The sequence below is a fragment of the Perissodus microlepis genome, chromosome 17, assembly GCF_051167445.1.
Source record: "Perissodus microlepis isolate ML-2025 ecotype Zambia chromosome 17, ASM5116744v1, whole genome shotgun sequence".
Lineage (NCBI taxonomy): Eukaryota > Metazoa > Chordata > Actinopteri > Cichliformes > Cichlidae > Perissodus > Perissodus microlepis.
In genome coordinates this window covers 7,639,701-7,653,166 of record NC_140477.1, presented here as the reverse complement: position 1 = coordinate 7,653,166, position 13,466 = coordinate 7,639,701, and the positions used below count along the sequence as shown (strand labels likewise).

The 13,466-nt window shown below is 37.0% G+C and overlaps 1 protein-coding gene across 4 annotated transcripts in view; it reads left to right on the top strand.

The window, feature by feature from the left end:
- Nucleotides 1-2,019: 2,019 nt before the first annotated feature.
- tfec (transcription factor EC) overlaps nt 2,020-13,466 on the top strand; it is a 34,309-nt gene continuing 22,862 nt past the window's right edge. For all 4 annotated transcript variants that reach the window (XM_084910864.1, XM_084910861.1, XM_084910860.1 and 1 more), the window contains exon 1: nt 2,020-2,228. In XM_084910864.1, coding sequence (XP_084766990.1) covers nt 2,022-2,228 — 207 coding nt within the window. In that variant the 5' untranslated portion in view covers nt 2,020-2,021. The remainder of the gene's footprint in view (nt 2,229-13,466) is intronic.

Here is a 13,466-nt window from a genome sequence, read left to right as displayed (position 1 = left end):
TATCTCAGCATGGTGGGAAATGTGTCTTTAAAAAATCTGAGGAAATTGAACAAGTGGAGGACAAAAGATGAAGTGTCAGGCCTATAAAACAACTGACAGCTGATGAACTGTATCTGAAAGTCATGTCTTTAAGAAATTTGGGGGGGGGGAATCCAATAAAGACCTGACACAGGTCCCAAGAGATGCATCTGGCCTTCTGTTTGTCCAACTATTGTTAACTGAAGCTTCATTAGAAGTGGTCCCTGTGGAAAGGTGGCTGTGAAGAAGACATTCTTAAGGAGAAAATTCTTAGGTTTTCCAAATTAAACAAGAACTGCACTGGACATTTGTGGCGAGAGGGCTATCTGTAAAACACACTGGAGACTCTCTCATGGTTTGGGACTGCATTTCAGCCTGCAGCATTGGAGATCTTGTCAAAACTGATGGAATCACGAACTCATCAGCATTAGATTTTGATCCACAGTGCAATACAGTCTGGAAAGGATTTGATTGGCAAAAACTTCATTTTTCAGCATTTGTTTTTTACTGCCAATTCCAGTAAAAGCATACCTGGATAGAAATAGACTCTATCAGTCGTGGATTGGCCTCTCTAAAACCCGGACCTCAGCATTATTGAAGCTGTGTGTGGAACTTCTTAGCAGCGAAGAGACCAAAAGGTAAGAAGGTCTTTATATGTCCTTCAAGAAGCCTGGAGAAGCATTCCTGAAGACTCCGTGAAGAAATGAGAAGAAAGTTAAAGTGCCTAAGAGAGTTCAGTCTGTGTTGAAGAATAAATGTGGTCACAGCAAATATTGACGTGTAAAACTGTTTTTGTCTTATATAGTGTATTTGCATATACGTTTGCGTGTTTTGATAAACTGCTGCATGTGTTTCCATCTTCCTAGCAAAATATAAAGAAATGAAGAGGTGCACAGTAATGTATTAAGTGATAAATAGTGTTAAGTTAGAAAAATCAAATGTATTTGCCTCTGTCTGGCACTGCTAATAGATCTTTAATGTCTTGATTTCCAGCAAGTAAAATAATAAATATAATAATAAAAGACAATACAATAGGCCTGCTATTTGCCTAATAGGCCCCTTGCCATTTTCAATGGCTGATAATTTTAACAATTAAATATAAAAGGCTGGTTGACATAAATGTTTTATTCCAATCAAACTTGCTTTTGATTTTATACATCAACTGATTCTGCTTAGGCTACAGCCTCAGAGATGCTTTCATCTGGGGCATGCTGCTTGTTGTTATTTCAGTCGTACAAGTAATCACGTTTGCTTGTCTATTCACTCGTTAATGGAAATACTAAAAGTTTTATGGAATTAAATCTTTAGTAAATCAAATGTGGAGCCATTTAGTCATTTCACAAATAAACTCAAGTAAGTTACTATTGTTCCTGAACTCAATACATTTGAGGGAATACTGTAAGTGGATACAATTAAGTTCTCATATCTGATGGGAGACAGCAAGGCTCCCAGACAGAAACAAACAAGAAAAGACACTAAGGAAGTAGTAGTATTAGCAGTTGTAGTAGTAAAGTTAGTGACCTTTTTGCATAGCCACTTATGTGAATGAGGCAAGTGAATTGTGAAGGACAGCTGTTCTGCTAAATGCCTAAAGTCTCCTACAAGTTGTTTCCACGTGATAGATACATCTCACTGTGACTGATGTGTGCTAATGTAGTTGGAAATTATTCGTCTAATGTCTTTAAGGAAAACTCCCTACTTTCAAGATTAGCAGCATGTTAGACTTTGGTAACTAATCAGCTGGAGTCTATAGCTGTCTAAAAAAAACCCTGCTGATTTACTAACGAATATAAACTCATGCAAACACAGGCCCCAAATCCAACGGTGCAGCCACTTTCTGCCCTCTTGCTTCCCTTTCTTTAACAAGATATTTGCTGAGAAATTCAAGTATAAATCATGATTTAATAAGGATAATGTAACAATTTCATTACAAGAATTGGTTAATTTGCTGACTAATTGTTATTTCCTTTTTTTCCTTAGATCCAGTTTTGGGTTGTTCGAAAATGTTCCAGTCGCGCTCCAGTCCAGACAACCAGTGCGTGATTAGTGGACAGGGTTTATATGATTCTGAGCCACATCCACATTGGCCTCAGTTCTGCCCCCCTCATCCCAGTGGCGCCATCCGTAATGCTCGCTCCCAGTGTCCCTATGGTGAAGTCTACACCAGGCCACCAGCTCCATTTTGGAGGCAGTCCAAAAACATGTGGAAGGTAGGTTATGAGTTATGAGGTTATGAGATCATCAAATACCACTGAAACATTATTAAATATGATAAATACAACTGACTGAAAGAAGAGATTTGTGGCGCTTTGCTGAACAGATATCAAGGACTGTCAATAAAATACAGAGAATTATTTGAAAAAGGTGATGTGGCAGAGTTTAATTAATTTCAACTCAGTGCTGTGCCACTGAAACGACTTGCTAATGAGAGTGAATATTATTGATTGTAATATGGCGGAGGTTTACCTTCATGACCAGAACCTACAATGTACACTAGCAACCAATGATAGGCACGATCGGTATCTGTTAGCAATCAGAATCCCGTTATATGGGGTTTAGGTACAGATATCAGAAGGAAATACAAAAATACAAATGAGTACAATCAATGAAAAAAAATCACAATTATATTCACAATAGAACATTAATCTCAAATGTTTAAACTTAGGAATGTCCCATAAAAATTTATTTTGAATTTGATGTCAAAAATCCTCTCTAAAAAAAGTCGGGATGGAGTAAATAAACAGTCAGAAAAGCCAAAAGAACATTTTGGAACTCATTAGGTTGATGCGAGCATCTTAGTAGGTTCACTAATTTGTAAAAAACTGTGTTTACAATTTGTCGAATAATTTCAGATGAATTTTCTTAACTTAGAATTTAAAGACTTTGATGATCTCATCATATAACATACATAATATTGTCAAAAGATTCTGAGAATCTGGAGAAATCTCTGTTTGCAGACAATTGGTAAATAAAATCAAAATAAGATGCCTCATGATCTTTGGGCCCTCAAGCAGCACTTCATTAAAAACAGGCATGATTCTGTCACGGAAATCACTGCGTGAACTCAGTTCCCCGTGACATCCAGAAATAAAGGTTAAAGCTTTACCATGCAGAGAAGACGTATGACAGAGTTTTAGTGGCATTTCTGTGCCCACTGAAATGCATTAGCGGCATTCCTTATCTTCTCTGGGCCAAAGCTCATTTCAAATGGATGGAGGTAAATGGCTTAAATGCTCTGTGTTCAGACAAATCAGATTTGAAATTTGTTTTTGGAAATCATGGCTACCATGTCCTCTGGACTCAAGAGGCCCTGTCCCAACTTTTAAAGATGTGATGCTGCCATCAAATTCAAAATTAATTAAATTAATCTATCTATCTATCTATCTATCTATCTATCTATCTATCTATCTATCTATCTATCTATCTGCCATATCCTTGTTTGTTTTGGGTTTTTTTGGTGCATTCCTCTCCCTTTGTTTTTCTCTGTCACTTTACATTACATTACACTAATGGTGAGGAAATAAAACTGTGACCTGAGCATAAACAATTAACACCTGTAGCTAAAAAGACTAACAATGTGTGTTTTTTCTTATTCACACACTGCGCTAATAGCCCATATATCACCACAGGTATTTAATTACTGAACTGTCAGGTTAAAAAAATGTTGTCACATGTATAATTACGAAGCTCTATGTAATGCATCAACTGACATAAATATAGAATGCAATCAGGTCGTAAACACAGAGGGGACTCTCCTGGTGAACCTCCTCTTGCCTGCCACATGTAAATACCAATGAAACGTTAATCTCTTTTCATCAAAGCTATTTAGAGGCCTTTGAAAAGGTCAACAAAACTGTGTCTCACAGTAAAGATGACTGTCGAAGAAATGCTTATTTGCTGGATATATATTTTTTTACTGATAATAATCTTTTCTTAGTATTTGCTAATAATATATAATATATAATAGATATATATAATATATACTAGCCTATTTGTGACTATTTGTGGCTGTTGTTCACACATGGCAAGAACCATTTGAATGATCCAAGTTTTAGGGGTCACTTCCTTGATATTTTGTCTCTGGATATTGTTGCCAGATTGTCCAAGGAACTCCAAAAACCACACACACAATGTGCTGACAGCTCACTGAGCCATAACTGGCTTCTGCAATTACTGTATGCCACTGGAAGTATGCATAATTTGGGTATTCATATCATGTACTGTTGCATATGTGTGTATTTTCTTAGATTGCACAAAGATTGCATGTGTCGTCTAGGACCATTTATTTTCCTGCTTTGCTTTGATGCAAAAAGTAAGGCTGAATTTTGGATGTTTGGGATGCGTTAGGGGGGTATTGTGAAAAGAGTCAAATGACTCCCAGATCGGCTGGAGTCGTCTCTTGGCTTTGGGGAGGTAAGTTCTGCAAGGGATGCATGAATCAGACTTTTAGAGGAGGGGGAACGGAAAACATCAGATGGATGACTAGTAGACTTCAAAGCATTGTTGGAGCATGTTTTTCACTTCAGTGGGAGGCCTTTCATGTGCTAAAGTTTCTCTGATGTGTGATGTGTGTGTTTGTGTACATGCACAAATACTTGCGGGTGTTTGTGAGTTGATGTCTGCCTCAAGGTAAAAGCTAGCCCTTTCACTAGTGGCTAGGTCGATTCAGGTAACTTCCTTCTCCTAATTAAAAGAACTACTTAGCTGAGTCTATCTATCTATCTATCTATCTATCTATCTATCTATCTCTCTCTCTAGATACATATATAAATGTATATTGTTAATTAGGCAAATACCAAACTGAATTAATGTTTTTTACTTACACACTGAATTTCTCTATACAGTAATTATATTGGCATTAAAACTATATATAATTTCAGTCAAACAGCTAGCCCATATTGTCTACTGCAAGTGAATCTCACTATACAACCAACAACACAAACATTGTTTGCCTAATATTCACAGCAGGGCATTTGAGTCAGTGAGGAAACACAAAAAAAACTTCAGTGTGTTGCTGGGTGTGTAATGAATTAATGCAGTGGTCCCCAACCCCCGGGCCTCGGACCGGTACCGGTCCGTGAGTCGTTTGGTACCTGGCCGCGAGAGTTGAGGCTCGGGTGTCAAATGTATGGTTTTCAGGGTTTTCAGCGTTATTTTGTTATCGTTTTTATCGTTAACTCGGTTTTCCTGGGTCTTTTCACGTGTGTTATGAATAAATCTTTTTTTCGGTACCGGTACTAGTTTTATTTTGTTGTATTTATCCGTGACACCTTAAAGGCCGGTCCGTGAAAATATTGTCGGGCATAAACCGGTCCGTGGCGCAAAAAAGGTTGGGGACCGCTGAATTAATGGATAAAATTAAATGAAGATTCCTCAATTTGCAAACGTTGCAGATTTCTAAATCAGATTGATTCCACACTGGAAAAGTATTTCTTGTTCCACCAGAAGGTCAGCTACAACTCCACTACACCTAGCAGACCATCAGTGATTATGGGCTCTAAATCCCAGTCACACAGGCTGAGAGATTATTTGGTAACCAGAAAATATAACGAAGATATAGGTGAAGTATAGGTATGGAAAAAGTGTTATTCTTTGACCAGTGGTAAGTGGTTACTGAAGGTTACTGCCAGCTGCCTCAGCCATGTAGGTCTAAAAACCAGTCAGTAAACCATTGCTAAAAACGAGTTAATATGGAAAAATGTGTATCCTCCAACTGGTTGGTGAGTGGTTGCTGGAGGTTGACATACAGCGCTGCATCAAAACCTCCTTGTGATTGCTTTGGTCCCTAGCAGTTGCTCCTAGTTTGTATAAAGGACAAAGACTTATTTGCAAACATTGGCCTAAAACTGGCTTAGCAGTAGTGAAACTGAAATGTGTGACACAAACTGGAAGTGGAGACCCTTTGCCTTCAATGCATAAGTTGCACCTTTTGAAATGTGTTGGTTTTAAGGTAACATTTCCTTTGAAGGTGAATGTTCTTCATTTATGGTTTGTGCTGCACTTTTATAAGTTTCACTACCGCTCCAGGATTCCTTCGTGAGTATATACAGACAATTCAGTTTCTTCCATGCAAACAAAGGCAGACTGTGGCAATCTGCTTGTGACCGAAGCAATCATAAGGAGGTTTTTAGTGCAACGCTGTCTTTGTGACTGAATGAAATGAAACGAACTAACAAAGCATTTAAGGTAGAAAAGAAATAAGGACTTAGTTAAGATTGAAGTGAGGGCTGAAAGGAGAAGAATCAGAAGAAGAAAGATAGAAAAAATGTATCAGGGCAACAAGGACATTAACAGGCCAAAGCATGAGAGAGCAGCAGTGATGGGTGTAGACCACCCATCTGGACTGGCTCAGCGCCTGGGCTGGCCCGGGTTAGCCCACAAGACTGGATGTATGCATGAGTGAAGAAACAGAGGTCCTATGCAATAATTCAAAGAGATGAATCAAGGCATCGGAAATATTAAACATATAAATGAAAACAGACATATTTCCTGCATTGACTCTGTGAACCTGGAATAACCGAGAGTCCCTTAAACTAGAATTAAACTTCACAACTATGAAATAAAATAATAGTAAGCATGTAGTTGAATCATCTTTCAGTTAGCAGGCATAAAAGAAAGAAAAAAATGTGTATTTTTTGCACTGGGGGAAAGAAAAGTAACAGTTTATTTTACCATCTCTGTCATTTTGTAGACCATAAAATGGTTCATTAAAGAGTCATGTACATAATTAGAACACATTTTCTGTTTATGATGTGAGTATAGACTTCGAATTCATCAAACACTGGCTGAGGGTAAAGACTAAGTTTTATATGTGCATTTCCTGATTAGATCTGTGCATAAAAATTCTAATTATCAAATACCAACTAGAGGTATTCAGGCTTTTTTATGGCCAGACCAATTGCGCAGCTTTTTGACTTCTTCATTATGCTCAACAGAGTCAGATTTACACAGTATACTGTAAATAAAATTAGCTAATCAAATAAAGCCTCGATTTTAAATCCTGTTTTCTCTAAGACAGTTATCCTCACAGAGACAACAGTTTCCTTGTCTCTCATATTTAAATCAGTCCGTCTAAAGCAGGACTACACACAGGTAAAGTACTGTAATTTTATCTTTTTTTTGTACATTTCATGACCGCAAATACTAAAGTGAAATTGGATTTTCTACTCACTAACAAAGCTATGAGTGAAAGGGAGAAGTTCTCCTTACACCCAAACTGAGACACACAGTTTAATGACAATGAAAAAAACTGTCAAAAATTAAAATATGTAACAGTGATGCTATTACAACGCTAGCACAGAGTTAATATTAAAAGTTTCCTTGTAATTACAAACCTGGTTTAATGCATACTCACAGATACAGATGAGCTCAAATTGACATATAATTATTTTTATAAACCAAAATAGAATATATTTGTTGTTTCTTTCAAATTGCTTATGAGTAAAAGTATTTTTTCTTCTTCTTTTTTCTGCATTATTTAGTGATGAAATTGCTATCTTTGTGATGTTTTTCCCACAGAGGTATTTTCCCTGACCCTTTCTGATATAAAAGAGCTCTAAGACACTAATAGGATTAGACAAGAATGACCCTCTAAATGCTTCACATTCATTTCTCCAGTGTTTCACACTGAAAATAACTAACTCCAGCTTGTGCAACACACACACACACACACACACACACACACACACACACACACACACACACACACGCGCACACACACGCGCGCGCACACACACACACACACACACACACACACACACACACACACATCACCACCTGTCCAGCTTGCCCCTGATCTCCTCCTGCACCAACTGTTCTTACAACACCACAGATCAAGCCATTCATTAGACTGTCCCAATAATTGACACAAAGAAGAAAGCACAGACCACTTCTGGTTAAAACATATCATAATCCCTCTAGGTGGGGTGGGAGGGGAGTTTTAAGGCCACCAAGAAAGCTATTCATAGCATCCAGAAACATGTAGAGACCTCCGGGAAAGACATTATGAGGTGTTGGTTGAGACTTGGTATGACACCCCTGGGAAGAATGGTGATTAAAAATGAAGAGGATCAACTGCACTCTAAGACTTTTACAACCTGTTATTAGGTGTTAAAATACCGACTAATGTGTTAATGATGCTGCAAGAATACTAGCAAGTACGTGAAGATGTTGCACTTGAGGACAAATGTCTTGTGCTCCCTGTAAATCTGTGCCAGCAAACCTGTAATCATTCCAGTGTCGACAACCCAAAGTTCAAAAGGCAGAATGACAAGAGCTTCAAGAAAAATTCAACATTTTTGAAAATTATTTGTTTTGTTCACAACTTTTTTCAATTTTAAAGTTTTAAATTGTGAATTTACTTTAGCAGGCTTGATCTTTATCTAGTGGTTTTAGTTTGATTGTAGGTTTTGAAGTGCTGTGAGTTACTCACTAATTTATTTCATTAATCAAACCCATTGAGTCTGCATGCATAATCATATTGATTTACATATCTGTTTCACACAAAGATTAAAAAATATAATTTAATTCCAAAATTTTTCTTTAAGCCTCACATATTTAAACGGTTTGTGTTGAAGTGATTAGGTATTGTGTGAATCAAGCAGTAAAGTGATCAGTGACATGGTAAAAAGCCACTGTTTTCAGTGTATTAAGAGACAGTAAATGCTAGTAATTATCTTAAGAGCATGAACCACATCAAGCCATTTTCTCCCCTGTGCCACTCTTATCTATCTCCATTTCTTTACTTTTATGGTGTTGTTTCCCGTGACAATGAGTGGGTTCATGTCCTCTGGCAGTCTCTGTGATTGCAGTCCTTCAGGCATTTCTGACCTAATGAAGTGAATTTGTGAATTGAAGCCTAAGCTAGATTTTTTTTTCCGATTAGTATATGTTAATATAACTTTCTAACAACTAATTGTAATTGTTGTGCCATTAGAATAATATGATACCAATATTGTCATAAAGTGAAAAAGTCCCATTTGATAGGGCTGAGTACTTTGGCTAACACTCTGTAATTATTTGGGATATGAAGAGACTTATTTATGTAATTTTGAACACCCAAGATGTTTAGCATTATTTGTTGATATGAGTTCGAGCTCTTAAAAAGCATTTTAAAATGTTGTAAATGAGTGGCAGGTCTGGACATTCCTGGTGTGATACCGGAAAGTCCAGGAAAGGAAGGAAGGAAGGAAGGAAGGATGGATAGATAGATAGACAGATAGATAGATAGATAGATAGATAGATAGATAGATAGATAGATAGATAGATAGATAGATAGATAGATAGATAGGTAATCTTACACTGTAAATGCCATTTTGCTTAGGAAAATCATACCTCTGATAAACCAGTCAGACTGTAATGTTCAACATAACTGAAAATATTAACATGTAATCTTTAATCAGATCTAAAAATAAAATAGGGAATGTCTGGGTTTATAATAGAATAAGACTTCTCAGCATATTTTTAAAATGATCAAAGTTCTAAATCATTCTGCAACATAATTACATTCTGTAATGTAATGTTCAGTGTAAAAGATTTAAACAGAGTAATGCTTAATCTATTATTGGCTACTTCTGATGTAGAATTGGAACTCTCAAGAAACTATTTTTGTAATCATATCTATAACATTACTTCATATTTCAAGCTTTCAAAACATAAAGGTTATCATAGCAGCATCCAACAGGATTGAACTGCAACATACTAAAATAACCTCAAAAAATGTATCTGCGGTGAGAAAATTCAGTAGGAAACCATTGAACATGTGAAATTTAAAATTTACTTGTGACATTTCTTCTGAGCTTTAGTCAGTTTTACATTATTGATCAATGTTTACATCTTACAATAAAGAATGTTCCCAAGCTTCAGTCATCATTTCCTTGGATCCATGTGCTTTCTTCATTTCTTCAGATGACTCTATAGGCTTTCATAAAAACTGGAAAACAATTTCAAAGAACTTTTTTTTAGTATAAACAGAAAGACTTAATGGTATATTTGGTATATAAAAGTACAGTTCTTAATTCTTATGATCTCATTTAAATTAATGGAATCATAACTGTTACATGAATAATGATCTCTATACCTGCAACCATTGGGTCCACGTATGCCCTCTTTTATCACTGGGCTGCACTTCCTCTAATACTGATGCCATCCTAGTTGAAACCCACGTACCTAATACAGCCATTCATCCAACCATTCAACTCTGGGCATCAGTGGGGCCCCCACATAGTCTATAACCTTTATAAGATTAATGCAATGGATTGAGCAGGTGTCTGCCAAAATTCCATTCCCATTTAAACCTTCCAGCCCATACCCACAGCCTAATCCTATTAGGCCCAATTGAGTGAAGTCCACAGTCTTTTTCAGTTAAACTAAGTTCATGCACTAATAGGATTCAAAAGGGGGCAAAAAAGGTACAACGAAGAGAGCAGCAGTGTTAGTGTGTGGCTGGGGAAGTGGACAGTATTGGGACCAGTAGGGGCTTCCTGCTGAGTTTGGGGATATGTGGGAGCGAGGAAACAAGCCAGAGGTCTCCCTCAAGGTGGAGAAGCAAGAACAGCTGGCGTTTGGGAGTCTCTTGCATGTTTGTGTATGTATGCGCTCCATGGATAATAAATGGTGTGATTTATAAGTGAACAGTTTAATTGATGAAAGATGATTGGAGGAAGATTATCACATTTATCTGTATGTATGTGATCTGTATATATACATACATGATTTGACTACTTGCTGCTCATTGCTGCCAGCTGTAATAGATCAATGTTCTGCCAAGTGAAAAGGGAAATGAAGACAAAATATGTGGTTTAGAGAATCTGATAAATTTATCTTAATCTTTCAAACATTCATCTGAATGTCAGCACATGAAGTGGATTTTGTAGTGAGACATATTACATTATGTGTCATAATGCATGTCACAAGGGCCATGTTATTTTCTTTTCAACAAATGAATCACTGTAATATAAGGGACACAGATGCAGACAACAAACAAGACAAAAGGGTACACAACAGTCATATAAAATCAAATCAAATCAAATCAACCAAAAAATTGCATTTAGCATCACAATTAGAATTTCACTTGTACCAAAAACTTCCTGGTAAGAATGAAATCCCAAGATGCAATCTAAATTGAGGGGTCCTCGAGTCAAAAGACAGTAGGAAACACCACTCTTGGCCTTAAACAATCAAAAACTTTGTCACCTCATTGATTCCTTTCTATTTTGGGTTTGTAGCTACAACATATTATCAAGACCCTTTGTTAACCGCCCCCTCTGTCCTTTTGTGCCTGCTAAAAGACAAGATGAGCACTTGTGATAGGCAAAGCAGCACATACTCACGCACACCAAATTAAGGAGGTCAGAAGAGGACACCGTGTTTAGCCAATGGTATCAGTGACACAGATATACCCTGAGGATTTATCCTTTCAGGACGGACCATAGCCAGAGGTGCTAAATGGGACTCCCTTTGAAGAAAACAAATCCAAAAGGACTTGAGAGACAAAAGGTTAGCACAGGATTTCATTCATCTTACATAGTCTTATGTCTTGAAAAACAAACAAGGAACAAAGACTCTCAAGAGATACTTGACATTAACTGCAAGTACTAAAGCTTATTTAACGTAGGCTTTTAAAGTAATAGCACTGAGTTAATAGAATAATAACTGTTTTATTATTACAACCCTGTTTCCCCCAAAACGTTGAATGCTGTTTAAAATGTAAGTCAAAAATGGAATACAATGATTTGTGAATCTGGGACATATATATAAATTTGTGATACAAAAACACTGCATCCTCAGTTCAGATGAATAGAACCAGACAGATAATTAAACCATTATATGCTGTCTATTCTTATAATGGTGTTAAAGAGGGGCCGCCATGTTACCTAACCTGATTACATCTTTCCTTTGCTTCTTCATTTGCTTTACCTTTGTTACCGTTTTTTATCCTTACATGTCAAAAAGTCTTTATTTTCGGGATGCTTCTATCCATATAATGAAAATACAGAAACAAGAGTAACACAAGAGAATAGAGTGATAGTGATATTTCTACAGGACCGTATGCAATCCTGTGAAGGGCACATTTCAGTAGTTTGTAGAACCACTTTTAGCAGCAACAGTTTGAAGTGCTTCACATTATTTTGGTTCACTATTCTTTACAAAGTTGTTTCAGTTCATTAGGTTTTGCAGATTTTCATTTATAACAGTGGTCTTCAGGTCCTGGCACAGCATTTTAATCAGAATGAAGTCTGGGATTGGGTGTAGCAATGACTGCAAATAAGTTTAAACACCTTGAGTCTTTGTTCTTTTCAGCCATTCTGTTGCATGATGCAATTTCAGCCAAACTTTAGTTGTCAGATAAATGGCCCTATATTGGACTCTAGAATACTTTGAATACAGAGGAGTGCATTTTCAACTCATTGAATACTAGGTGCCCAGGTCCCGTGGCTGCTTTTGGTTGATATGCTGTGTCTGGATTTCTCTGAATGTGGCCCTGTGCATTATGACCAAACATCTCCACCTTTGTTCTAGACACTGTTTCTGATTGCACTGTCATGAGCTTTCATGCTAACTGGGGTCTGTAGAGTCTCTACATACTGTTATAAATTAAGTCTATGTAGGTTCTCAGTCTTCCAGGTGAATGTAGTCTAAGAAGCTTGGGGGGAAAAAAGTAATTATATTTTATAAATTGTGTATAAACCAACAAGACCTATTCCTGTGATTTGCTCAATATTGTAGTTCCATATTAGTTCAGTGGTCAGCTAGTAAGCTTAGCTTAGCCTAAAAAATAGAAACATGGGGGAAAATGAGCCTGGTTTTCTTTAGAATACAGCTATTTTTTTTAGCTTACTAATTATATTGTTGTTATGGAAGATTGCGTGTTTATCTACTATTAATCTGGTGATACAGTTATGAAAGTGGCATTATTAATCATGTCATCTCATTCTTGGCAAGAACACTTGATGTACACTTAACAAATGTGCACTTAAAAGAGCACAAAACTTTTCCTTTTATGTGTTATAATGGGTTAATACATCGGAATGGTGCTCTTCTTGTGAGTAGATTGTGTGACACATTTTGTAGTGTAGATCTGCTGAGTGTATAATTCAATTATGAGTCAGATTTTATCCTTAGAAGACCCTAATTGTCCAGCTCAAATGCCATCATTGCCAAAATATTATGTACTGGTTTGAGTGTGTGTGTATGTGTATGTGTGTGTGAGAGAGAGATAGAGTCCAGTGATGTAGACTAAACTACGAAAAGGCAGGAGGGAGGGAGAAAGAGTAATATAGCTGAGTACAATGATGGAACAGAGAGTAGGAGGGAAAAAAATCAAAGAATTGGAATAATTGGCATAATTCAAGGTGGCTGGGCACAGTCAGGGGGAGTGTCAGCGTTGGGCGAATCTTTTGCCATCCTCAAAGAGAGACAGTCTGCACAATTAGCCAGTCGAACTCTGA